At 33.2% G+C, this 25,318-nt stretch overlaps 1 protein-coding gene across 8 annotated transcripts in view; it reads left to right on the plus strand.

Moving 5' to 3' along the window:
* Pde8 (phosphodiesterase 8) overlaps nucleotides 1-25,318 on the plus strand; it is a 233,333-nt gene that overhangs the window by 171,074 nt on the left and 36,941 nt on the right. For 7 of the 8 annotated variants that reach the window (XM_076124910.1, XM_076124911.1, XM_076124916.1 and 4 more), the window contains 3 exons: nucleotides 2,216-2,281; nucleotides 4,712-4,917; nucleotides 18,890-18,949. In XM_076124910.1, coding sequence (XP_075981025.1) covers nucleotides 2,216-2,281; nucleotides 4,712-4,917; nucleotides 18,890-18,949 — 332 coding nt within the window. The remainder of the gene's footprint in view (nucleotides 1-2,215; nucleotides 2,282-4,711; nucleotides 4,918-18,889; nucleotides 18,950-25,318) is intronic. The other variant, XM_076124918.1, reaches the window with a different exon arrangement.

Consider the following 25,318-nt stretch of genomic DNA (forward strand, 5'->3'; position numbering starts at 1 on the left):
TTCCAAAATAAAGTTGCTGTAGTAAATAGGCCACTGTCAGCTGCGAATATTCTACCTATGCTTCCATTCGCGAACTTTGTCAAGTTTAGAATATAAACAGTAGAGCAACGGAGTCTTATTATTATGCATATCTGTTGACTACTGTGCTGTACATTGCTTTCTTCCTTATATTATAGTGATTGATACGTAACGTCAAAGCAGCAATGGACTGAATTGTGGCCTTCAATTTGAAGTACACTAGTTGCCAACTGACATACATGATACACATACAGGGTCTCCAGCATATATTATAACGTGGTTCTAAACGTCAATAGAAAAGTGATACGATAACACTGACTGGAAATAATCGCACGAGCTGTCCAATGTAATAAAAAATTGACGAAGAACAAAACACTGACGAAACAAAGTAACTTGAACTTACGATGCAATGAACTAACATTATAAAGGGCCATATGCAATTAGCAGCAACCGCTAGTGAACTTAGAGCCTTGTTACGCCTCCATTGCTTGCGCTCGACCGCGTGTAGATTACCCCAGGGATTGTCCACGACAAATGGAAGACTAACTTTATCGCTTACTTAAATTATCTTAAAGGTTCGATTAGAAATAGCTTTTAAAACTTTGCAGCTTAGTTGAAACTTGAAACAGTAAAGTTTATTGATTGTCTTTTTAAGGTTCTATATAATATTATATACCTACTTTTTTAAGTATTTTTATAGAATTCTGAGGGTTAGCATAAGTCAGGCAAAGCCAGAGACAGTTGAAAGAGTAGAGCTAGTTAAGATTATAAAACAAACAAACAAAATTTTCCCTATTTTTTTGTTCCGAGCCTTGAACAGGTACTTCTAAAAGATGTAAAGCTACATAAAACACAAGAATTCATTCTAAATGTGTATTTAATACTATCATTATAAGTTTCTACATAATATATTGAAACCTGAGTAACTTTAACCAATACAATAACACTTTCAAAAACTGTCACAAATAAACTCAGTTTCTTCTTCAATACTATTGAAAACACTGCAAATCCGAGAGAATTGATTGATCGGATCTTCGCAGCGTAGAGATAAATGCCTGAAGGCGTCCCACGCGGTATATTAACTTAGCATTAACAACACGTTCACGACCTGCCCTTGACAATGAGCTAGGAGCTTATAGGGCGTGTCCTTTAACCACATGTACACGGGCTTTAACAAACTTTCATCGTCTGAAGAACTATAGCAAATGTTCATTGTACACTGTACAGTCAAAAGCAAAATAGGGTTTCAATACCTAGTAGCATATTAAAATAGAAAGATAAAAAATAAATTAAATTGCATATAACTTTTCTTCATGTTGTCTGCTTTGTATGCTGTATGTTTAATGTATACAATTATTTTTTAAATAGGCAGTTTATTAATACAAGGTTATATACATTGACGATAACATAATAAGAATATTATTTTACGCTTTCATGTTTGTAAACTGTTATTTGCAAAAACAAATAAATATATTTTGTGTTTCCAGTTTGTTCACTTTAAAATAATTTTACACTGCATCAATTGGACAGGTTATTAATAGCATAAATGATATTGTCATTTTCATACAAAAAAATAATAAATATACATTTGAAAATGTTTTACTGTGAAAAGTATGAAATCAACATATTTTTGCTCGTGACTGCACTTGAAAAGATCACGTACTTTATACTTGAAACGTGTTATTGCACTTCGTACATTTAAGGCTTTACGTTCAAAGTTTGTAATAGTGATTATTGTGTATCATTCCCGAGAGTAAACTATTTTATATTAGTTTCTTGTTTTAAACTCAAGAGGCAGATATTTAGTTCAATGACATTTTGTTTCATTTTAAAATGTAGATAATTCCAACTATAAGAAAATTTTTGTAAAGTTTTGACACTTAGACTCGAGTTTACACTATTTAGAAATTATCTTTATTTTGAAGTTTCTGTCGTATTTGCAGGCATATAACGAGTCTAGCACAAAAAGTTTAAAGCACAATATAGAAATTACTTAATGTAAGTTAAACCTAACCACACAAACAGGACCAGAAAATCACACTTTATGCTGATATACAGATGCCAAGCCTGCTCGATAAATCTCTCTATAGATATAAATACAGCATATTTTATATTTAAGGTTGTATCTCTTTGCTTTACTTAAATATTAAGTTAGTTATTTGTTGATGCATATTACACGGAATTTGTCTCTTTGCAGAACAGGTCGCCGCCGCCCGCGCACATCCCTTCTGCTATGTTCTACGCGCCGCCGGAACCGCTCGAGGTAAGAACTTATAACCAACGTCCAACATACATCTAATATATAAAATTCTCGCGTCACAGTTTTCGTTACCATACTCCTCCGAAACGGCTTGACCGATTCTTATGAAATTTCGTGAGCATATTGCGTATGTCTGAGAATCGGCCACCATCTATTTTTCATACCCCTAAGTAACACTTTTTATTTATTTATATGGCAAAACAACGTTTGCAAGGTCAGCTAGTACATATATAAATTACCGTTCATTAAACAAAAATAAGGCACCAACAAGTATTTTTGTTACTTTTACGTCCATTTAACCATCTGCATTAATTCACGCATATGACATTGGATATGTATGTATTACTATGTATAAATACATAATGGTTTGCCAAAATCGTGAGTCAAACCGAAGACCCGAGACTCTCTTACCCCCGGTTTCTGAGTACATTTAACGGTAGTTTATCTATTCAATAGCGTTTTTATATGAGTTTTAACGCTATTGAATGGATAAACTACCGCTAAATGTACCTCAGATACCGGGGGTTAAACAAACAAACAAAACTAAACTCGACAAGGTAACCTTGAATTTAAAATATTTAACTAATAATGTCTGTAAACAGATCTCTACTACAAATCTTTCAAATTCCCCTGCAGCGTACTATTCCCTGAAGGCATATACAAACAGCAGGTTGTTGATTAAAACCTTCTTATTCAATGTCCTTACACAACTAACCTGTCTTCTACGCGATCAAATATTCAAGTTTCAATTAAAACTAATAGCTATAGGATTTCACAAGCTCATCGTAATATGAGATTGCTTGCATACAAGTTGTTTTTGGGTTCCTTTGTAAGATAAGAAAATATTACATTTTGATTATTTTATTTGACGTTTATAAAGCATAAAAATGCTATGAACTATATCACCAAGTGGTTACAAAGGCCACTCATCAGTTTGAAGGACTGCGAAAAAAATATTTGGCTTAAAAATGTTAACATCGCGGCCATCGCTTGCCCAAGTGCTAAGCATAAGGTCTATTTACGTCTTAAATAGACAAGAGATTAGAATTGTTAAAATATCATTGCATCTAATGCTTGTGAAATACATACTTATTGGGCTAAAATCACGTTGGATTTGAATCATATTTGTCTATCAAATTAAAAGTTTAAGGTATAGCTCAGTTACTTAAAGCAAAACAGTACCTACTGTGTACAAAGTACTTTCCAAATCCGTTGAAAAGTACTCACATTATGTTGTTCGATAATAAAATTAAATACTACGGAACTCAAACACAATACCACTAATATGCTTCACTTAAATACAATACGATTTTATATGTGGCACATAACATTCGCGTTATACAGTAAAAGTAATGAAGTGGTGTTGCCCACTGTCGCTAGCAATTACTGGCAACACAGTTAATTAAAATATTTTAACACAATCTGTGGCTGTTTGTGGTATTCCTGCAACAATAATATTATTATGAGCTTTTTAGTGAGTATTTATTTTGTTATACTTTTTAATAGCATTTTATATTAACCTGTACTTTTGTTCACTTATATTTCGTACGTAGTTACTTTCTATTCCTGCGTTTACAATTGTAGTAACTGTAGCAGACAGTTAGTCGATATATTTAAAAACATTCTATGTGGTTTTTCATATTTGTTAGAGCTGTGTAATAGAATTTAAGAAATAGTACCAACCTTCTTATCCAACGATCTAAATAATTGTTACATTTCTCCTAAAATGTAATGACAAATTGCATTCCTTTTTTATAAGACTATTCTTTTTTGGAGCAACTATAAAAACTTAAATATTTTATTGGATTTTCAGAAGCCTTCTCCTTTTCAATAAATGCCTTTTAAAACCTTTTTCTAAAGCCAAAGAGCTCTTCAATCGCCGTGTCAGATTTAAAATTTCTAATTAATTGCTTCTTTGAATTTTTATGTCATCTATCATTAAATTCCAGCGACATTGATGAACCTTCTAGTTACTTAGTTTGAATGTAATATGAGCCTTTCAATAACATTAAACAGTGACGTAGAAAGAAACATCACATTGCTTAGTTAGCGTTATTAGAAATCGATTGTTGTTTTGGTTTGTATATAAAAAAATGCTTTCAATGTTATTTGACACAGATATTGAAGTAGACTGACCCCATATAATATGAATATAAAATATATGTACAACATCAGTTAACTAAAAAGAGTGCTTTTGTAAAGTTCCTATTTTATCCGATTGACGGACTAATTAAAATTTACGTTATTCTTGAAACATTAATTTGAAAGTATTATTATAATGATATCATCATAACCAGCGGTTTTGTATGACAAGATGACTATTTATTTATATATTTGTGTACTATTTAGAATTGCACATATGACTGTATGTATAATGATATCATGTCTTATGTTCTCGTATAGTTCGTGTCATAATAAATACTTTGTCCCCAGTTACTATGCGTGTTCCCGGAGCGCGCATCGCGCGTGTGCGCGGCGGCGTGCGCGGCTGTTGCCCGCGCAGGCGGCGAGGCGCGCTCCGTTCGCAACGCGCGCGACGCCCTCGACGCGCTGCGACGCGACGCCGACGTGCGACAACCTCACGTCATCGTGGTTGATGCCAGGCAACCGCAAGTGCTTGATGCGTTTTTGCTTTCAAGGTAAGTTAAGCAGATTATTTTCTTTACTAGCTGACCCGCGCAACTTCGCTTGCGTCACATAAGGGAGAATGGGTCAAATTTTTCCCGTTTTTGTAACATTTTGCTGGTACTCTGCTTCTATTGGTAGTAGCGCGATGATATATAGCCTAAACAATGACGATATCCTTTTTTTTCGCTCCCAGTCTTCTATGTTACTAGTTTTAAATTTTAAACATGAAGTTGAATGGCGTGTTTTAATTAATCTAATTACGTATTAGTTTCATAATATCGTTTAATAAACAGATCTAATTTCGCAAAAATATTGCTTACTTTTTAATAAAATCACTGACACTTCGTAAACGCAATAATTATGGGTAGGTCATGTATGTTTTTATGACTAAGCTAATATTGTTACCTACCATTCGTACTTAACAATTGTTTATTCTATACACTAAAATGCCCTTACAAACCTTTAAATTCAATTAACTTTTGGAACTAAAATGGTGTTTGATTAAATAAAAAACTAATCAAAAGTAAAAATAGTATCATTTTTATTTACGCCGCGCCGCAAAGCCGGTGGCTCTATGGAGACACTCCACCGCATAACTTTTTTTTTAATCCGGCGCTGCACTTTTATTTAAAGCTTACTAAGTGGAGTCGTTCCAATTTCAAAATGTAACTGGCTTGCAGATTTATGTTTGTTTTTTTTACGTTTTGCAACGTTTGCAAAGCAAATTGAGATTCATAAATGTTTCTATCGATTTACTGTTTGACAAAAATTGCTTTGTAATGCTGGGGCTACATTAGCGAGCGAAGATTCGTATGGTGTTGGCGCGACAAAAACATCGTGTTCGGGTATGGGCGATGTTCTTGTCTACATTAAGGCGGGCGAAGATTCGTGTCGAGTTGACGCGATGCATCGTGCCTTGTGCTGTTCAGTTTGTTGTGCGGAGACGTGAGCGGTAAATTAAAAATGGAGGAACTCCATAGTGTAAAAAATTAAATACACGTCCGTCTCGCTTCAAAGTCTGGACGACACTGAATTGACGTAGATGTAGCCACCTAAGCGAATATTGGCGCGACAAATCCCTTTGATTCGCGCCAGTTTACCGACAGCTCCTCGATACTACATCGTCTTCGCCCGAATACTACGCGATGACACGATGAACCCGGCCACATTCATCGCGTTAACACGAATATTCGCCATAGCCCGCTAATGTAGCCCCAGCATAATCGATAAAGTACGAGTGTCAATTTACATTAGTTCGCATTAGTTGTACTTACATCTTAAGGCAATATTAACTAATTAGCAAAAAAAAATTGAATTCATTATCAAATATTTATACCTACTCAAACAAAACCGAGCTTAAAAATTCCTCTTAAATACAAGCTGTAATTTTAAACCATTAAAACGAAACAACTTTTTCCTCAACTATAAAACTAGTCAAATAAAAACCAAACTACCATCTCAAAAAGTAATACACGAACTTGCACCGCCATTACCATGATGAGTGCAGCTCAGCGATATGTACTAGGGAACAATTTGCGTCCGTCTGTCCGACCGGCCATGTTAAATTGGACATGCCTCGGTGTGCAGTACCCAACAAATTGAAGTGCATGCATCCACCGCACGGTAAACACGCTTTTTCGTTTATTTCTGGTCAACGCATTTTGTGGTATAAGATTGAGATGAAAATGCTTTAGTGTTTAGGCAACATTATTTTAGAGAAAAATGTTTATGGTAGTATTATATTAGTGACTATTTTTGCGGTAAAAATTTTAAACAAAATTTTAAGTATATCTAAAACTACATTAAGTAACAGCCTAATAATAGGCATTACATAAACCAAAGTAAAACTAAAACAGTATTCTGCATGCGCTTTGTGTATATTAGTCGAGAACCAGTGAAAGTCAAATTTTTGTGTGTTTTGTGCAGTAGATTGCTACTTTGACGGGTCATATTAACTACCATTATTAAAGGAAAAAGTCAATGTACAACATAGTGGCTTTCAAATAATTGTCAACAGAGATATATAATAAATAGCCTCCGATTCTAAAAATGGCACTTCTGTTTATATTCTAAATATCGAAAAACATCTAAAATCGTCTACAATAAACCCATATCTAAAATCAGGTTATGTCTTTATCAAAACAGCCTATAATGATATTTATTCTAACATAGAATGTTGCCACAAACATGTCCCGTTTATTCCCGATATCAAACATTTTTGTTTAACTTGTGTGCGGTCCAATACAGATTGAGTAAATAACACTTTAAAACGTTGAAACATGGCGGCAAATTATATCAAATATTATGCAAATATTTGACGCGCTAGTCAATTTCAGCCAGTACAGAAAAAACAAAAAACAAACAGCGAAAACTAACGTTCGATTAATAAAAGGTTACAAAGAATTCAATATTTAATATAGAATTTTTTTGAATCTCTTTTATAATTATAATAAATAATAATGTGAGTTTAATTAAAACCAGCCAATTGTGCAGGACTATGTTTACCATGTTAAAGTGTGTACACAACACACAGGAGCATTCTTCAATCCTCCGGTGGAACGGCTATACCGACAGGACCAGTGAGCGGTCAGGCAATCAGGTCTACAACCTCAACTTCCTGACTCCAGGCGTTCCAGAAAACTCAGACAGTATTGTTGGAATTGAATATTCTCTATTTTAGCGAAGTAAAGGCTTCAAAAATCAATCCCGTTAGCCCTTTAACCTAATTTCTAAATGTCGTATCCGGTATCGTGAAACAAATGAAAATTCCACTTCAAACACGAAAATGTCCCGATAATTCCCTTTTCTTGTTCTATCAGACCCGACAAGAACTGTTACCGTAATTGAACGCGATCAACACGGTTATATCCAATATTGACGGAACCTCCGAACACCGGTCCTAATACCCATTTAAAGGCGTGTTCAGACCTAAGCGATATCCGCTTCTGTCGGCAAGGAAAACCCAGTGGGTATGCGGTAATATTACTTTTCACACCAAAACGGATTTCGCTATCTTTGTGGGTAGAATAACGCGCGGCAGCGAATATCGCTCAGGTCGCTCTAGCCGCGGTACTTGATACTTCTTCTTATCGTATGGTTAGTGGTCAACCTAGTGTCAAAGTTGTCGCGCGAAGTCCTTTGACGTGGCTTAACGGCAATTATCTGATTGATAACAATCGGGACCGACTTTTTACGTGCCCTCCGAAGCACGGATACGCCCAATTCATATATTCGGTCACCCATCTATGGAATGACCAGTCCAAAGTTTGCTTAACCCACAAATCGTTTACCGACTGGTGAGCACAACTGGCTATGGGCGCCTCAAACTCAAACTTGATACTAAAATACCTGTGCGAAACCCGCGCGGTACGTTTCGCTTAGGTTTGAATAGGCCCTTATGCTCGTCTTTTCTTCGCCAACACCGTGACAGCTCTCACACTCTATTAATAATTATGACGAATTTGAATAATATATTTCAACGCTTTCAAGATTTTTCTTTTCTTAGACCTGCGCGTGTATTAAGAACTTAGTGTAGGCGGTAATGGTTTTTCAAGTTTAATGTGTCTCGCGTAGATAGAATTATTTTTATTTGCTTTTAGTGTCTACTTGAAATAAAACGATTGACGTCACGGTTGGCTTTGTCACCTTAGTCTTAATAAACATTATTTATATAATAATATATTTGACAGTCTTTGTGGCGCAGTGGTTAAGGTCACCACGCCACTACCAGTGCGTCGGTCGTAGGTTCTATTCCCACATGAAAAAATATTTGTGCGATCCACAATTTGTTGTTACGAGTCTAGTTGAACTTTGTGTCCGTTGGTCGTATGTTTGTAAAGCTGCGTCTACGCTAGGAAACAAAACAAATTCCTTCTAAAAACGCGCTCGGTCAAAGCTCTTAAGTCAGTCCACACGCAGCTTAAAAATCCCCGTGACACAAGACAAATCCTAGTGCGAGAGATGTATTCTAAAAAAATATTCAAGTAATCATCATGTTTAATAAATGCTCTACGAATTTAATTTCCTCTTTTTATTCTTGACTATGACCATTCATATTAGCTGACATCATCAAGTATTCAATTCTTAAATCTTCCGCGCAAATAGTCAATTGATTATTGCTTATTGCCGCTAAGTTGGTTTTAATTTGCTACGATTACCGTTGATAAAATAATGAGCATGTTGTCTGTGCCTCGAGCCGAAACGAATAACAACCTTGGTGTGCCATGCTTTGAATTATACGCCATTTTATATTTAGAATGTTGGCAATGAACTTTCAACTATCTTTTTTTCGAATATACGAAATTTAAATTAGGTAACAAAAAATGGAATTGTATTTTTAAATTCGTTTTGTTTTTTTGTGTCGTCTTTTCTACAATGTTTATAGAAAACTACTTTAAGTATTTATTTTCTACTAGCAGACTGTCCCTACAATTTTATCACAGTGATTCCGTTCCCGTAGGACTCTTGATCCCATCCATCCTTTACAAACCAACTACCAATAGTTAAAAACATACAAAAAAGATAATTATCCAATTTAGTTTAGTTGTACAAAACTTATGGGCGTACATTTCAGTGATTCATTTTTATTTTTATTTTCCATTACTAGGGTAAGGATGCCTATTATGAGATACCATTTTTATTTTTGTTTATAAAAATAAAACTGTTTCATTTGAAGCTTCCAAAGATATAGTTTTAGATAGGAAATTTAATGTACTTTAAATGTGTAGTAGCTATTTAGTGCTAAATAAAATATTTTTCTGGCTGGGTTGTCAAAAGAGAAAAATTACAGAAAAGAAGTCCACGGTAAAGGGTCTCCTATTATGAGATATGAGGGGTTCTTAATATAAGATAGTATCCAATATTAACGTCTTTAAAATTTATAGTAAACAAACATAAGAAATACCGGCCAAGTGCGAGTCGGACTTGCGCACAACGAATTTCGTACCATCATCTGTAATAGAAAATTAATATTGAGCAAAAAAACGAAAAAGAAATGTATCTTTTATTGTATGGGGATCCCCCTTAATATTTAACTTTTTAAATTTTTAGTATTTGTTGTTAAAGCAGCAACGGAAATACAACATTTGTGAAAATTTCTGCTTTCTAGCTATCACGGTTTATGCCTAACAATATTAATCTCAGTACAAAACATAAAATAGTTATTTTTGTGTATCCCATTTTAGGAACTCCAGCATATCTCATATTAGGAAAAAAAACAGTTTAACGAAATGGATCCCTTGTTTTTGTTTCACAGTGAAAACACAATAAAACTGCATTTACATCTTAAACTTGATTATATTAGTTATAAACTAAATATTTTTTTCACGCTTTCAACGTAATAATAAAGTGGTTACATACCCTGTAAACATGTGACGAAAAATATTTGGTTTTACAACAATGTATTAACCTGCACGCACAGGTCCTTAGATCGCCGGTGGCCGGCGACCTAGCAGACGTTTAGTATTGTTGCTATGTTGATTCGCGTGACAGTAGCGCGAAATGGCTGACATGCATAGTTTGGCCAATACCTAGCTATCTCATATTTGGCGCCTATCTCATAATAGGCATCCTTACCCTATTAACATATTTCACTAACACGTCATTCTCCCGTTAAAATCATTGTCTCTTAACCCCTCGTGAAGTTTCGGGTCGCTATTTCCACAATGTCTTCAATATGGGAAAATAAAAAGCCTTTTTATGTGTATTGAGGCAATATTGTGTATTCCCCACACTTCGCCACACAAGATTCCCATTAACGTTGCCACTGTATTATCCCTTTCAGCACTGGAGTAAGAATAAGAGCCTCAATTCAATTCGTGTTGAGGACAACTTTGTTAAGTTGTTTTGTTATTAATTGTGCTTTTCGGAAATGTGTTAGGACAGCTATATTGTTTTGACAATAAAATAACAGAAATTATGTCAAAACGAATTTGAAAACGATTGTTCTTTAATACTTTTACGCTGTTTACTACATAATGACATCATTATAGTGTTTGGCATTTCAATCTTAAGGTATTTATCACATGCCTGCATTCATAGTAAGAAAATTATGTTGTCCACGAAACTGCTATTCAAGTCAAATAGTTTTTATTCAATTACAATGGACGTATTTGTTTGTTAAAATCAATAACAAATGTTGTAATAGCATAGAGTTAATATCGGGTCTTAACTATAGGTCCTTTCCAACTACATATGTACACATTAAAGTCACAAAAACCACTACCCATTACACAATCATCAATCATAAAACTAAACCTCTCTGCTTTACTCAAATAAAAAAAAACATAAAGACATTGACTCAACAAAAAATTACTGAACGAAAAACGGAAAATGTATTATGTCCCGGCAGTTATTCCAAAGATTCTATTTCCTTACATATTTCTACTGCGTATAAATCGTTGGAGCAGAGTTTTTTTGACATTGAATACCATATTTTGAAGTGAATTCTATTTGACATGTTACGCACGTTTAATAGAGTGGAAAATACTTTTTACATCGACTTCTATGTGTCTGATGTAGAAGTCAAATGTTATAAATACTAGCGAACCTAGATAAATAAATAAATAAGTAAATATATTAAACGGCAGGGAGTTGAAACATTTAGCTATCAGTATAGCTTGAACCTTTGCCCGATTCGCACTTGCCTGTGTGGTGAACTTAACGCCTAACGCCTTAACTAATAAGTTATATATATTTTATTAAGCTTAAGTATACCTTAATTATTTTTAAATGAAGCTACGTATCAATTCTACACTACACTACAAAAACAATCAGTTACTAATAAAATTAATATGCTTAATTGAGTTATCTGTGAAAACATTCCTTTTATGGAACGTTGAAGGCTGAAATCCCAAATACTACAAATTTATTCAACTGTGTACCTTTAAAGGGTTTCCAAAAGAGTTTTTTTATAAACTTATCATGTCAAAGCGTCCATTTCGTGACCGGGTCGTCGGCCTGGCGGGTGAATCGTCGAAGGACCTAAAACGAACGCAACTGGACGTTATTTTCAAAGCGTATTTCTCACCGCTTTTACCCTCCGCTAGGATAAAGTGAAAAAACCTTTTAGCACAGCTGTTGATGTGAAAAATTAATGCCGACAGTTAGTGACACTTTCTGAATACCTTTTAAATATTTACGCACATTGCAAATACCTTCAGCGTCACATAAGTGAATTTTTTCATCATTCTTCTCTAGATCTTTTATTATTTATTTGCCTGAATCTCGCTGAATATTTGCTTACTCTCCAGGAATTTGGGACTTCAAACAGAAAGCCTTTTACGAACAGAAGAGTACCGGTTTAAAATATATGAAAAAGCTTTTCCTCACTGGCTGTTTTTTATCTTTTGAATAAAATACCCGATCAGAGCATGAGACAAATAAATCTGGTAAAGCGTCAGTCAAAGAGTTCAGCACAAATAAATTTTAATGATTTTTATTACGATATATATTAATCGAAATTTGTGAAATAAATTATAGTACAAAGTATTTTCCGTAAACTATGAATTACATATCTTACTTTATATCCATACTCTTATTCTATGCCGTCACCAAATAACTTATTATTCGGAAAATGAATTTGACAGACATAAGCGAATCTGTCAATAACGACATAATTTTTTCTCAAACAAAATCTAACGAAGAAAAATTCGTCTATAATAAACAGTGTCGCATTGTAATAATACTTACATACTGGCTGGAAAAACCTGAAGGCACACAAACTCTTTTTTCGATTATAACAAAAGCCGCACGCCATCTGGTTGGGTGAACCTATTCAAATGCATGCGACCACATCGCGACATGCGAGGCGGTTTGGCGCCTGAAAACTATGCCACCTGTCTGTATTACTTTATTTTTTATAGTTTGACTGTGAAATTCAGGTTTACAGACATTTTATTTTTCAGATACAAGTAACTTTAATTTTTATACTTATTTTTATAAGCCCATGTCGTCCCACTTTATACTGTATAATAAGAATACTATTAATGTTTCATCTCTAAGAAACTTGATTTGATTATCGCAACAGCACCTTGTAATTAGAAATCTCTTTTATGCCAATCACTGCGTAATGTATTGAAAAATGTAAATGAGATAGAGGGCATAAAGTCACTCTTAAAAATTGCCAATTGAATTCAAAATTCATCCACCTCTCTTGACGGTTAATAATTTTCTATAATAATATCAATAAGTATTTTGAGCATGTACTCCATAATGAAATTCAGATCACGGCCTGTATTATTTTCAATTTGAGCAAAGAACCATCTATTGTAAAATATTGAAATTGATAACCCAATGGTATCCCTTAACTGCAATATAATTGCTCAAAGCAATTTGTGTCTTACCCCTGTGGAATTTAGATTGATTTTACAACGACAAATGGCGTCGTAAAATTTTACAAGCGTATGATATTTATTCGTGTTGAAATTTAACACGTTAGTTGTATAAGTTGCAGAATTCATTCGGTATGTGCAACGAATCGAAATAAATCTATTTATGATTCGTTTGCAATAATGCCGCGGGAGTGGCTACTATCTGTTTATTGAAGTACACATTTTGTGTAATAACTAGTTAAATGAAGATTACAAACAAATACTTGTTAATTTTAAATTATACCTGAAAGAGGCAACTGATCTAAATAAACAACAAAGATTTGTTGATAATTATCCTCGAACTGGTTACGCTTTAGTTTGTTTAACAATTAGTTTAAATAGTTGCAAAGCGAAATCTTTTTCTCTTATGCGTTACTCCCTATTATACTTCGTCACAATTATGAAGACGTGCAAAACTCGGACGTGTTGAAAACAAATGCATTTGTTTTACCTCATAATGTAAGCTCGAGCCTACGGCTTTAAAAAATAGTTCCTGTACGGTTTTCACACATTTGCCGTTGTTCACCCGCCGTATGTACCGCACTGCTATGTAAGGAAATGTGGAAACACTGAAAGCCTTTTAGAATTACGCTGTTAGTGGTTTTTCAGTAATATCCCGCAGTAAGCGCTACCGTATAGAGATATAATTACGTTTCATAGTTAAATCTGCATGAGGAAAGGAGTAGACAAATAACAAATACATATAAACCTTCTTTAAATGCAAAATGTTACGTTTTTCAAAATTTTATAGGAATAACTACAAATATAAATTCATGCATATTTCCTATAGGGATAAGCAAAGACCAAAGAACGCCACTTGAATGATCCTTACAAACTTCCCTTGCTTCATTCACATCCATACATCTTGTCATACAGGACCGCTGGGTACAAGTACACTTGACCTGTTTATAAAAATAATATGTGAAATTAACATAGCAATCTTTTTCATCGTTTTATTTTATGATAGATAGCTTAACTCTTTCAGTTTAACAGTAAAAAACTTCTATTACTCCGCAAACCTCTCAAAAAACCACAGCAGAATTTACGAATCATTATCAATTCAATCTATTTTTTAAACTATTTTAACTTCATTGAGTGCTAAAACAACTCACTTTCGATTGACATAACTCTGTACAAATATGCAGTATAATTTAATTTAGTTTATCGCTTGAATAGAATGTGCTTACGTTAGGAATGGTAAGAATGTATGGGTCAATCGCGCATACGGTCGGGGCCCACACGACTGCGCTATTCAAATTGTCCTCGCCACTATATTAAAGGGTCTATCGTACAATGAGTAAATAACTTCGACTGTGAGTTTGGTCAGACTATTATTTGATGGCATTTTAGAAATTTCGTATGTAATTGATCGAGACCGTAAATTGTATGTTTAAGATAATTTTATAGTAAAACTGTTTTGGTTTTTTTAGATCAACAACAGTTAACACTTTTCATTAATATTTTTTTACAAGCTAGAACGTATATAGGTACGTTAAACATTCTAAAACTTTAAAGTTGATCAAAATATGGACTTCATAGTCATAATTTCTATTTATCTTTTAATTAGCTGGGTGAAACTTAATGATAGTTTATCTAGGTTTTGATAGGCTTTTGATATCTCTGAAAACCTTTAAAACTCCTTAATATTACTAGTTTTATTAAGTTTATAATTTGCTTTTAATGATTTGGAAGAATTAAGGCTCCGATCATGATATTAAAGTCATTTGACATCAACGCAATTTCATGTAAAACACTCAGAGGTAAATGTATAGAATTTTATCAGCACTATTCATACAAAAACTACGTATAGAGTCATTTCAAAAGCGTCTATTAGTTAACACCAAACAAGACAAGTTATTAATGAAAATCCGTTGAAATTGCACAACTTAAGTTTGAACAGTCGGTCAGGGGCCGCTCATAGAAACTTTACTCAAAGGACCAACTTGTTTGACTTATTGCTTGAGCATTGATTCCGCTAATCAATTTACTTTATAAACTGTTCTAAAAGGTGTTAATACAGATGTGTTATTAACGGACATTTTGTTTGCTTTCTAAATGGCCGCTTTGAGTTTATCCGTTATTTTTCTCTTTCAAATTTTCAATTCGTGTTGCCCTTTTATGTTTTGTCTTTGAAATAAACGTTAAATGTGTAATGTATTGATGCAGTTTTAAACTCATTATGTAAACATAGGTAATTTCTTTTTTGATACAGCCATTTAGTCTAACTATTAATAACTCTCTAAACTGAACGAGATGATTTTTTGATAACTAGCTTTTACTCATGACTTGAACTTGAAAAGCTTGTGATAGCGCCTTGTGAAAAAATGAAAATGTAAATTTCTTCACAATCTGTTCAGTCGTTGGTTGTTTCTCTTGATAACTAAGTCTTCTCTTAAAGCTGTTTAGTATTTTTTAGTTTTTTTTATTAAAGAGTGCTAAAGACAAAGTATCTTTTTTACAAATAGCATGCATAAATATTTCAGCTAAAAGCTACTTTGGTATTTAATTGACATTTGCAACCATAACCTCGCAGCAATAACAGTTCAATTGAGTCTCGTCTTTATGCTGACAATACTGGCTGCTCGTTCGAATTTCAAATACTTAACGGCAGCCATATTTAAGTGTCATGTTCTTGTTACTGATTGACGTCGCCATTTTGTTATAGGATTACATTATTGTCTTTGAAAGACTGAATAATTATATTTGATGATGATTATTTGTTTAAAAAGCTGAAAGAAAATTTAGATAGCTTTTCACACGATTCTAATTGTAAGTTGCTGATATAATTGAAATTATGCGTGTTTATTTCATTAGTTACTTTAAAATTTTTACACAAGGCAAACAACAAACGGCTTAAAAAAACTTGTCAAATATTTTTTTTAATACTCACTCACATACTCGGCTCTTACTGTTACTTCAAAAATATACAATTTAAAGCACAAAATGACTTTATTTGTAATCTTCATCTTTGATTTAAGCTCCTTTCACGAAATTTTTCGTTGAATTTCAATCTGCACAAATCCCCGCGGTTTGATAATAATCTTCAAGTATTTACTCATAAAGTAAAAGATCAAAGCACTTGCAATATGAGACACAAAGTAATATGGAAAGTTTTAATGAAACTAATATTATCTAGTGAAGATCATGAGTTAAGTTGAAAGAAGTTTTAATTAAAATCCGTTCACGAATAAACTAATTACTATTGCACTTTATACGAACTACAAAGTTTATTATTCAAGATATTCTCGTTGTTCTTTTTGAATTTATATTAAGAAATAGTTTTCATTTTGTAACGATATTAATATATTTAAAACCTTGATTAAATATATTGGATCATTTAATAAGATTCTTAAGATATACGTAAGCAGTATTATTAAAGAACAGAAAAGTATAATATTTTAAAAGATAAAGTATAACCTTGCTGTGGGATTTATACCTTGTTTTAATCTAGCATTGCGCGAAAAGTTTGTTAGCTAGTTTGAAAAATAAGTTTAAATATAACGATAGGTAAAAAGTAAATACTAATTGTTATGTTAAAAGTATGGCCTGTAGTTTTTAACTGTTTTATGTCAATGTAATTCAAATTCAAATTCAATTTATTCAAAATTCTATTAGCAACCTGTAAAAGCCTATAAATTCTTAATTAATCTATGAAAAACAAAGAACTGTAACACATACAAATCGGAGTCCAATAAAGCCTCAAGTACTGAATTTTTCACGAACAATGACACTACAACCTTTGAGCCTTACCTAATGAAATGGCCGACTGTTTGCCTTCAACTACTATAGCAAATTAATTTAAACAAACTTTAAGATTTCACGACTGACAGAGCTCACGGTATTTGTTACTGACGTTAATTAATTACGCTAAATATTGTTTGAAATAAGGAAACTTTCATTAATTATGTCAAGTTAATGTTCCTATGGAGTAAGCAGCTGATTCAGAAAACGATGTTTTCCAAAATTCCGTTGGAATATTCTCAGTAGCAATGTTAAGACTAATGTATACGCTTTAAAAACAAATATATTAAAAAAAAATCGAACATACTACCTCCTCCTTTTTGAAGTTGGTAAAAAGCGGTTCACACCTAAGAACAGGCAAGGCATGCATGAACTCATACACCTTATACTTCTCTCATCATCTCTCTGTCACCTTTCGGGTAACGGTAAAAAAATAAAGATTATTTTTATGGTTGAAGTTAACGTAACATTTACTAATGAATTTTTCATTTAACATGTATCTGAATGTTACCAAAACACGATACTTCTTCAAACTAAAACTTTCTTTAATTCAAACAAAAAGCACTTTCAACAAAACTGGAGGAACCACCTTCCAACCATCAAAATACGAAGGAAAGCGAATATGTTCTGTGATAACTAAAAACTTCATTAACTATGTAGCCCTTTGAGTTGGCGGTCCGCGCTCTTGGTGGGTAATTATGAAATTTCTGAGGGCAACAATGTGTTTACGCACAGGTGAACACGTGCCACATTATGTATGTTTGTATGTTACTATGTGACAATATTAATTGTGTGCTATCGTTAACGTTTATTAGAAAAGTACGGAATCTTCTATGGGCTTTTGAAAATCGATGTTACTTGTTACAAAGTCGAGAGTTTGAAAGAATGATATACAAAGTGAAATTAAAAGTGCTCTACGATTCTTTATTCTCCCATGACGGTGCTATTCTAAAAGAGTTATTTATATGGAGACAAAAAAAAGATATTTGACCCTATTTCAAAACATTTTACGTGACTAGATCTCATACAACTAACTCTACGCGTATCTTCGTACAATACTTAACTTAATGTAAATAAAGAAGTATCTAGTGAATAAATCTTGAATTGAGAAGATTGAATTACAAATACTACAAAAATCATTGTTTCGCAATCAAATGATAATCAGACCCAAACTATCATATATCAAGCCTTTCCCAAAGCATATTTCATACAAAAAAACTGACATAGATAACACGTTTTCCTTCTATCCATAACTCCATATCACCGTTTAATATTGAAATGTACAAAGCACATTAGATCCACCACGATGAGCTCAGAAGACGTCTACAGTTCTCGCGACTGATGTCACTTAACTATAAGATTTCCATATGATTTAACATCACTATAATATAATGTAGAGGACAGGTAAAGTGTAGGATTGTACATTTTTCTTATAGAAGGGTTTGATATATTGCGATGTATAAATGGTCGTCATCACATTACTTTTATGAGACGGGTGAACGCCTGTAAAAATTGTGGTCCGAAAGTTTTGTTTCTGATAATCATACAGGTAATTTTTCTTTGTATATTTATAAAACTTAGAAACTTACTTTTTTATTTATTAGGGACAGATTAAAGATTCGTCAGAACGGCTTTATCGTCGAATAAAGTGATCTTCCAATTCAAAGCTCAGCTCTATATGAGAAAACTGGACTGTTATAAAAAGCAAGCAAGAGCAACCGCTAAAACAGGAGGTCTGACATTTTTAGCAGTTGTTTAATTCACTACAGAATCAAATAATATACAAAAGGCACCTCCATTACCTTGTACTGTTAAAAAATATTTTATAACAAGCATCAAACTCGTAAATAATATGTAATTACGTTTGTTTCAGGGCGATACGCGGAACGAAGAACACTCAGCACATTATTCTCGTTGCTGTCGTCAAGAAAAGGTATGTAAACACAACAATTTAATAAATACATTAAGGGATTTTTCTTGTTTCTTGTTTGAATGTTTTAGCAACATAGTTCTTTATAACAGAGATTTTTACTCAAAGTAATACTATAGTCTTAGCTTTAACTTAGTAGATAGCCATGCAAGGTGCAACTTTTTAAAATGATTGATTTTGGGTACTTCCAAAATCAATTATTATAAAAAATCATTACACAGTCAGATCCATAAACCTGTAGGTTATTGGTGTTCTAAATTCTGAATTGTGTATACTACCGCTAGCTGCGGACCTTGCATATAAGACTTTCTATTAAGTTGTTTGACTTTAATAAGATACTACGGTAAAACGGTAACGCGAAAAAGTCATCATATTATTTTTTGAAGTAGATACTTCTAACGATGCAATTTCTATTATTTTACATCTTATATTAAACAACAATTTAATAAGCAAAATTGCATGTTTTATTGCAAATAAATACAACATTAGAATTGCATACGAAACTTTTATACCCCATCAAATGTTATAAAACTTAATATTTTCCTCACCGAATAAAACTAACAACGTAATGTAATTCTAAACTGTTCCATTTGAAATGTAATAGATATAATATTGAGGGTGGAAATAAAATATATTCTGCATCCTTGAGTACGTAGATGTCGGGTGAAGAGTATAAAACGTATGTAGTGACGTTTATGACTAGGAAAATAGGGCAGGAGTTACCTTACCATATTAATACTTAGCAACTCTAACTGGGCCAGTTTCACTACTGATGGATAAGTCCCAGATACCTAGGCTAGATTGACTGATGGTTAACTGCCAGATAGCTTATCATGTGGACGACAGCAGTTTTTATGCATTTGCCTGTCACCTGTACTTAACTGGTAGGTTACACAACACTTATCTGTAAGTCTCACTACTAGCTCTAAAACTCTCTTTACTTAACTACATAAGAGCTATGGCGGTCAAATGCAAGATTTTTGAAACGTAAAGTATGTCAGAATTTCGCTAAGAGGTTTCTTTTTAACACCTGATATTGCTCCTACTCTCTCAGTATCTTTCGTGGTACTAAAATAAGTGTTATAGCGTCTCTAATATTTCAAGGTTCATTAAAAGAAACAATGCTCGAATTCGTACCTCTACATTACATGCAAATACACAATTACATAATTCAAAGATGAAAGTTTCCTTGAAATTAAAGGTACCTCAACAATGCCCAAAGTAATATTCGTCGGATACATTGTTGAATACGGGATAACAAAATTAATATGCGGCGTACTATACCGCGAAGTAAGAAAGAAAAATATGATTCGCTTTAATATATTAAGAAAGATTTCTTTAAGAGCTCGCAGGAATCCGTGTACCTCGTTCTCTGGTGTATCTTTTTATATAACTTGGATCCGTACAATTTTTCGGGCTTCCGAAAACTGTACCTTATTTTTGTGGAAAATCAAACATATTCGCGACTAACTGATAGCTGCGGCTCCACTCGAGTTTTTACATATACCTGCACTTTTGAGGTTGATTAAAATAATGGAAAATACTCTGTTAACGTGATAGTGTAATATTGTCTAATTACATCACAATCGATTTAGCAAATTAATCATGACAGTGATACGGAAATATATTTAAGTTGTTACTACACCAAAGTTAAACACTAAAGCGTGTGTATTTTTTTTGTGGAAGAACGATTTGTGTCTTTCTTTGTTACGGCAGATATTTATTTGCACTTTGCCATATTTACGTATTGCTCAAAACATGAAAATGTATTTTTCTTATAAGTATTTCTCTACCTAACACACGGCTAGACACGTATAGTTCTTTAACTTTTTACTAGTAAGACCAACATCCACATTTATAATATTAGTAAGCATACCTTTTATATCGACTTTGAAGGTTACTTAAAAAGTTTGCGCCGTTTTAGATACGTTGCAAATTTGCAAAGTTTGCAAACTTTCCTTGGAAATTGTGAGCTTGACAGAGTACCGATCCGTTGTACATCTATCGTGTGGACTTAAATACTTTAATTAAATTACTTTTTAAACTGATGTTATTAGGTATCTCGTTGAACGGTTGAGAATCTCTTGAGAGATTGGCTCAACGTATTTTGAAGCTTAAAAGATTTTGTCGCTGATTTTGTTGTACTTCGAAACATGGGATTAAAGGCTTAAGTATAACTTGACAAATTGGAGGTGTTTACTTATTTTATCTGGTATTATGAGTGATTTTCGTGATACATACAATAAATAATTAAATATACAATAAATCTGACTCGCTAATGTCCCACTGCTGGGCAAAGGTCTTCTCCCTAAATGAGGGTGGTGCTAAGCCTTGAGTTCACCACGCTGGCCAATTGCAATTACACAGTAAATGATCATGGATCCATGATCATTTACTGTGTAATTGCAATTTAAAATACATCTATTTCTTATTATATTTGCATGATCTATATAACCCTACAAAATTGCTTAAATGTTTTATTGTATAGTTAGTGGTCAGCATGATGTCAAAGTTGTTCAAGTAACAAAATCGTTTTCTAAAATCATAATAAAATAAAAAGTTTTCACCACATTCAAAGTCCTACAACATCATGAACCCTTCTAACTTTAACACATTTCCATTTCATATTCACGAAAGATCGTATATGAATCATTGTTATAGTCACTTAACACCTTTTAGTATTCGGCAATGTTGGTGAGTGCAGGTTATGCCTTATCTTTATCTGTCGCACGTGTGTGCCGAACTTTATTATGTTTTCTTTTCTGATGATGAAAATTTAAGGCGTTGTTTGAAAAGCTTGTTCGTTGATTTATAGGTTTTTTACTAGATGAAGATAATGTTGCTTTCTACTTTTTCAAAATTTTAAAAATATCTTGATAATATGCATTAAAGTTACTAAAATTAATAATGCTTTACGCTTTGTTAAATTAATATTATAGGCTTAAAATACATACGTACATAGAAAATGTGAGGCAGAAGTGTTTTAACTTTTGAAATGATTTCAGATTGCCTTATTTGTCAGTCTACTCTATTCAATTCCTCTTTAATTGATTAACACCTACATAATGATATTTCGCTGTTATGTACAAAAAACTACTTTCAAATAAATTAAAGGAAAACTGACGCAAAATACCAAATAATAAGCAAAAACCGTGATAACTATGACGTCAATGTCTCCTAATACCAACTAAACCGAAAAACAGGAAAATCCCAACACTTTATCATGAAAATGGCACTGACGTCACGTAAACAAACAGCCCATTGATCCTTTAAAACAAAAGTCCTTTAAAAGTCCCCAATATATTTCGAGGAACGAGTGAATAATATCTATACTAATATTATAAAGCTGAAGAGTTTGTTTGTTTGTTTGTTTGTTTGTTTGAACGCGCTAATCTCAGAAATTACTGGTCCGATTTGAAAAATTCTTTCAGTGTTAGATAGCCCATTTATCGAGGAAGGTTATAGGCTATATATCATCACGCTACGACCAGTAGGACCAGAGTACCAGTAAAAAATGTTACAAAAACGGGGAAAAATTTGACCTATTCTCTTTTATGTGACGCAAGCGAAGTTGCGCAGGTCAGCTAGTCTATACTAATATTATAAAGCTGAAGAGTTTGTTTGTTTGTTTGAACGCGCTAATCTCAGGAACTGGTCCGATTTAAAAAAATCTTTCAGTGTTAGGTAGCCCATTTATCGAGGAAGGCTATATGACATCACGCTACGGTCATTAGGAGCGGAGTAGCAACGAAAAATGTTACAAAAACGGGGAAAAATTTGACTCATTCTCTTAGGTGACGCAAGCGAAGTTGCGCGGGTCAGCTAGTAAACGATATTTTGTTAATTAATCTTGTAGGGGTCGTGTGGACCCTGTTTCCCGGAAGTGTAAGAGCAAATGTGTAACCGGATGTGACGTAGCTTTGTAATGGTGGACTTATTTTGTGTGGTATTGATGTGTGATGGCGGTGATTTGTTTGTATGTGCTTTAAATATTGTCAATGTTGCGTATTGTTTTGATTTTAAATGTTTAAGAGCGATTTTCTTGCGATTAAAGTGGTAAAAGCAAAAAAAATGTTTTGTAATGGTAAAGTATGAGCATATTTAAATATGTATATTATATATATATGAAGAAGCTAACATCAGACAACAACTAATGAGTCAGGAGCATTCCAAAAACGTCTTGATAGTTAAAATGTGCAATCGAAATTATTTCAAGAAAATTTTAATGAATACAATTATACTTTATAAGACGTAATAATACATCGTAAAGTACAGGACCCTCGAGGCGAATTAAATTCGCAGTTATTAGGTTTTTCTTAAATAAGGTAAAATTACTTGTTAATGAAACAAAACAATACAAATATTATTCTTTATTTCCTTTTGTTTACTTATCTTGGACAAGCTTAATTATAAAAATATTTATTGTTACATTAACCAAAGTACATATAATTTTGTTTGGACATAATTTGAATGATTTCTTTATTTTATGAGTATTTTTACAGTAAAGCTAGATTTTTTTAAAACTTAACATCACGCCTAGTATGCCAGAAGGGTAGGCAAAGGTTCTTAAAGCACACGTACCGCACCCATTTAATAGAGGGCGACCTTAAAGAAGCGTGAATAAGCTAGAATCGCTAATAAAAAGTTTAAAAAACAACACATACGTACACATAATATCACGCCTTTTTCTAGGTACAATTCCTACATAAATAATATTTAACAAAATCTCAAATATTAGGTTCCGTCAAAATTTCCTTGAAACAATTATCAATTTTCCCAAATCATTACGTGTACCTTCGCCGAAACCGTGTCGATCGATCAATTTGCTTGCTACACGTTTTCCATATCACCTCAATCAGTGAAGTTAAAGTTTTGACAAGCAATTTAACCGTACAGTATCCCCCGTTAGAAGGCAGGTCAGAAGGCAATCGCTTCGTTTAAACACCTAATGAGGCACGACAAATTAAACGGGGAGCTGACTTCAGCTGACCCCGAGCTGACTTGCGAACATTGATATATTAGCTATGAATAGCTGGGAAATGCAAGGGTATTTCTAGAGGGAAAACGAGAATGGACATAAACTTATGCCTGGTTTTATAGAGGTAGATAGATACTAACACTAATTGTTGAGACCTCTGCAAAGTGCTGTACAAAATATATTTGTTGTTTGAAAGTTTAAGATAAGATATTATGCCATAGCATGTATGTATGCTCTGATTCCCAAAACGGGAAGGATATTGCAGACTAAGAGAAAACTTATAGCACTCCGGAATTGGAAAGCTAGCTACAACGGGCTGCAACATAAATGGAAATAGATTTTGGACATTCATCCATGTGTATGTATGTGTATGAATTTGAATGAAGCAAAGAAGGTTGTTTGTAGGAATAGGAAGCTGGTGGCTTTCTTTGGTATCTGACTACCTTCATGGGAGAAAAGCGTTATTTTTTTCTGTTTATAAACATTTCTGGACAATAAATAGGTATTTTTGTTATGATGGTGAACAAATATTTGAATTTAACTGTATTGATGGCCAGAAATAAATTTCGAAATAATTTATTCGAAAATAAACTTGTATAACAATATAACAGAAAAAAGTTGTACAAATAATGACATAAATAGTCCTAAGCTTCAAAGTCAACCTTTAAAAGATATAAAGAAGTCGTTATTATGACAGAAAGTTAGGAAGACTCGCACAGGGATGCCCAAAAACCCAAGTGACGATAGCAATATCACTTTCTATTTTTCGCGTAAATAGTTGCTAAAGATACAGAGAAAAAATGCCAAAAAATACAAAGATGAAGATACATTCATACGAGGGGCAGGCAGAAACCAGATGAGATGATTTCAATATACAATTTTTGCTTTGATCAAACAATTTTAAAATTGCAAAGGTTATTTTCTCATATAAATAACCTTTTCAAAATAAAATTTACATAATTTTTATGCCAAAGAGAAACCTCAACAGAGCTCATAAATTACACTCACACTTTAAACTCCCAACGGTGAAAATGAAATAAAACTAAGGAAAATAAATCATTATTAAACATTTATATTTGAGGTAACCCTTAAAGGTAACTTTGACAAATAAATGGAGGACAATTTAGGTAACTAATAAGTTTTTGTTGTTGTGGTCTAACTCGATATTTGCTACGTGGCTTGAGGACTGAGTGGCTTGTGGGCTATTTATAGATCTGAACGATTTTAACCTAGTTTCTTAAGTTAGAGTCATGGGACTTTTTGCCTAGATTACGGAGTATTTTATTATGTTTTGGTGGTAAGAAGAAAGACAATCGGATTTACTCGTCCTACACAACTTTTATATCTTTAGTATGTCTACCTTTTTAAAATCCATACGTCATTTTTGTAGAGGA

This window comes from Anticarsia gemmatalis, chromosome 17 (genome assembly GCF_050436995.1).
Source record: "Anticarsia gemmatalis isolate Benzon Research Colony breed Stoneville strain chromosome 17, ilAntGemm2 primary, whole genome shotgun sequence".
NCBI classification, from domain to species: domain Eukaryota; kingdom Metazoa; phylum Arthropoda; class Insecta; order Lepidoptera; family Erebidae; genus Anticarsia; species Anticarsia gemmatalis.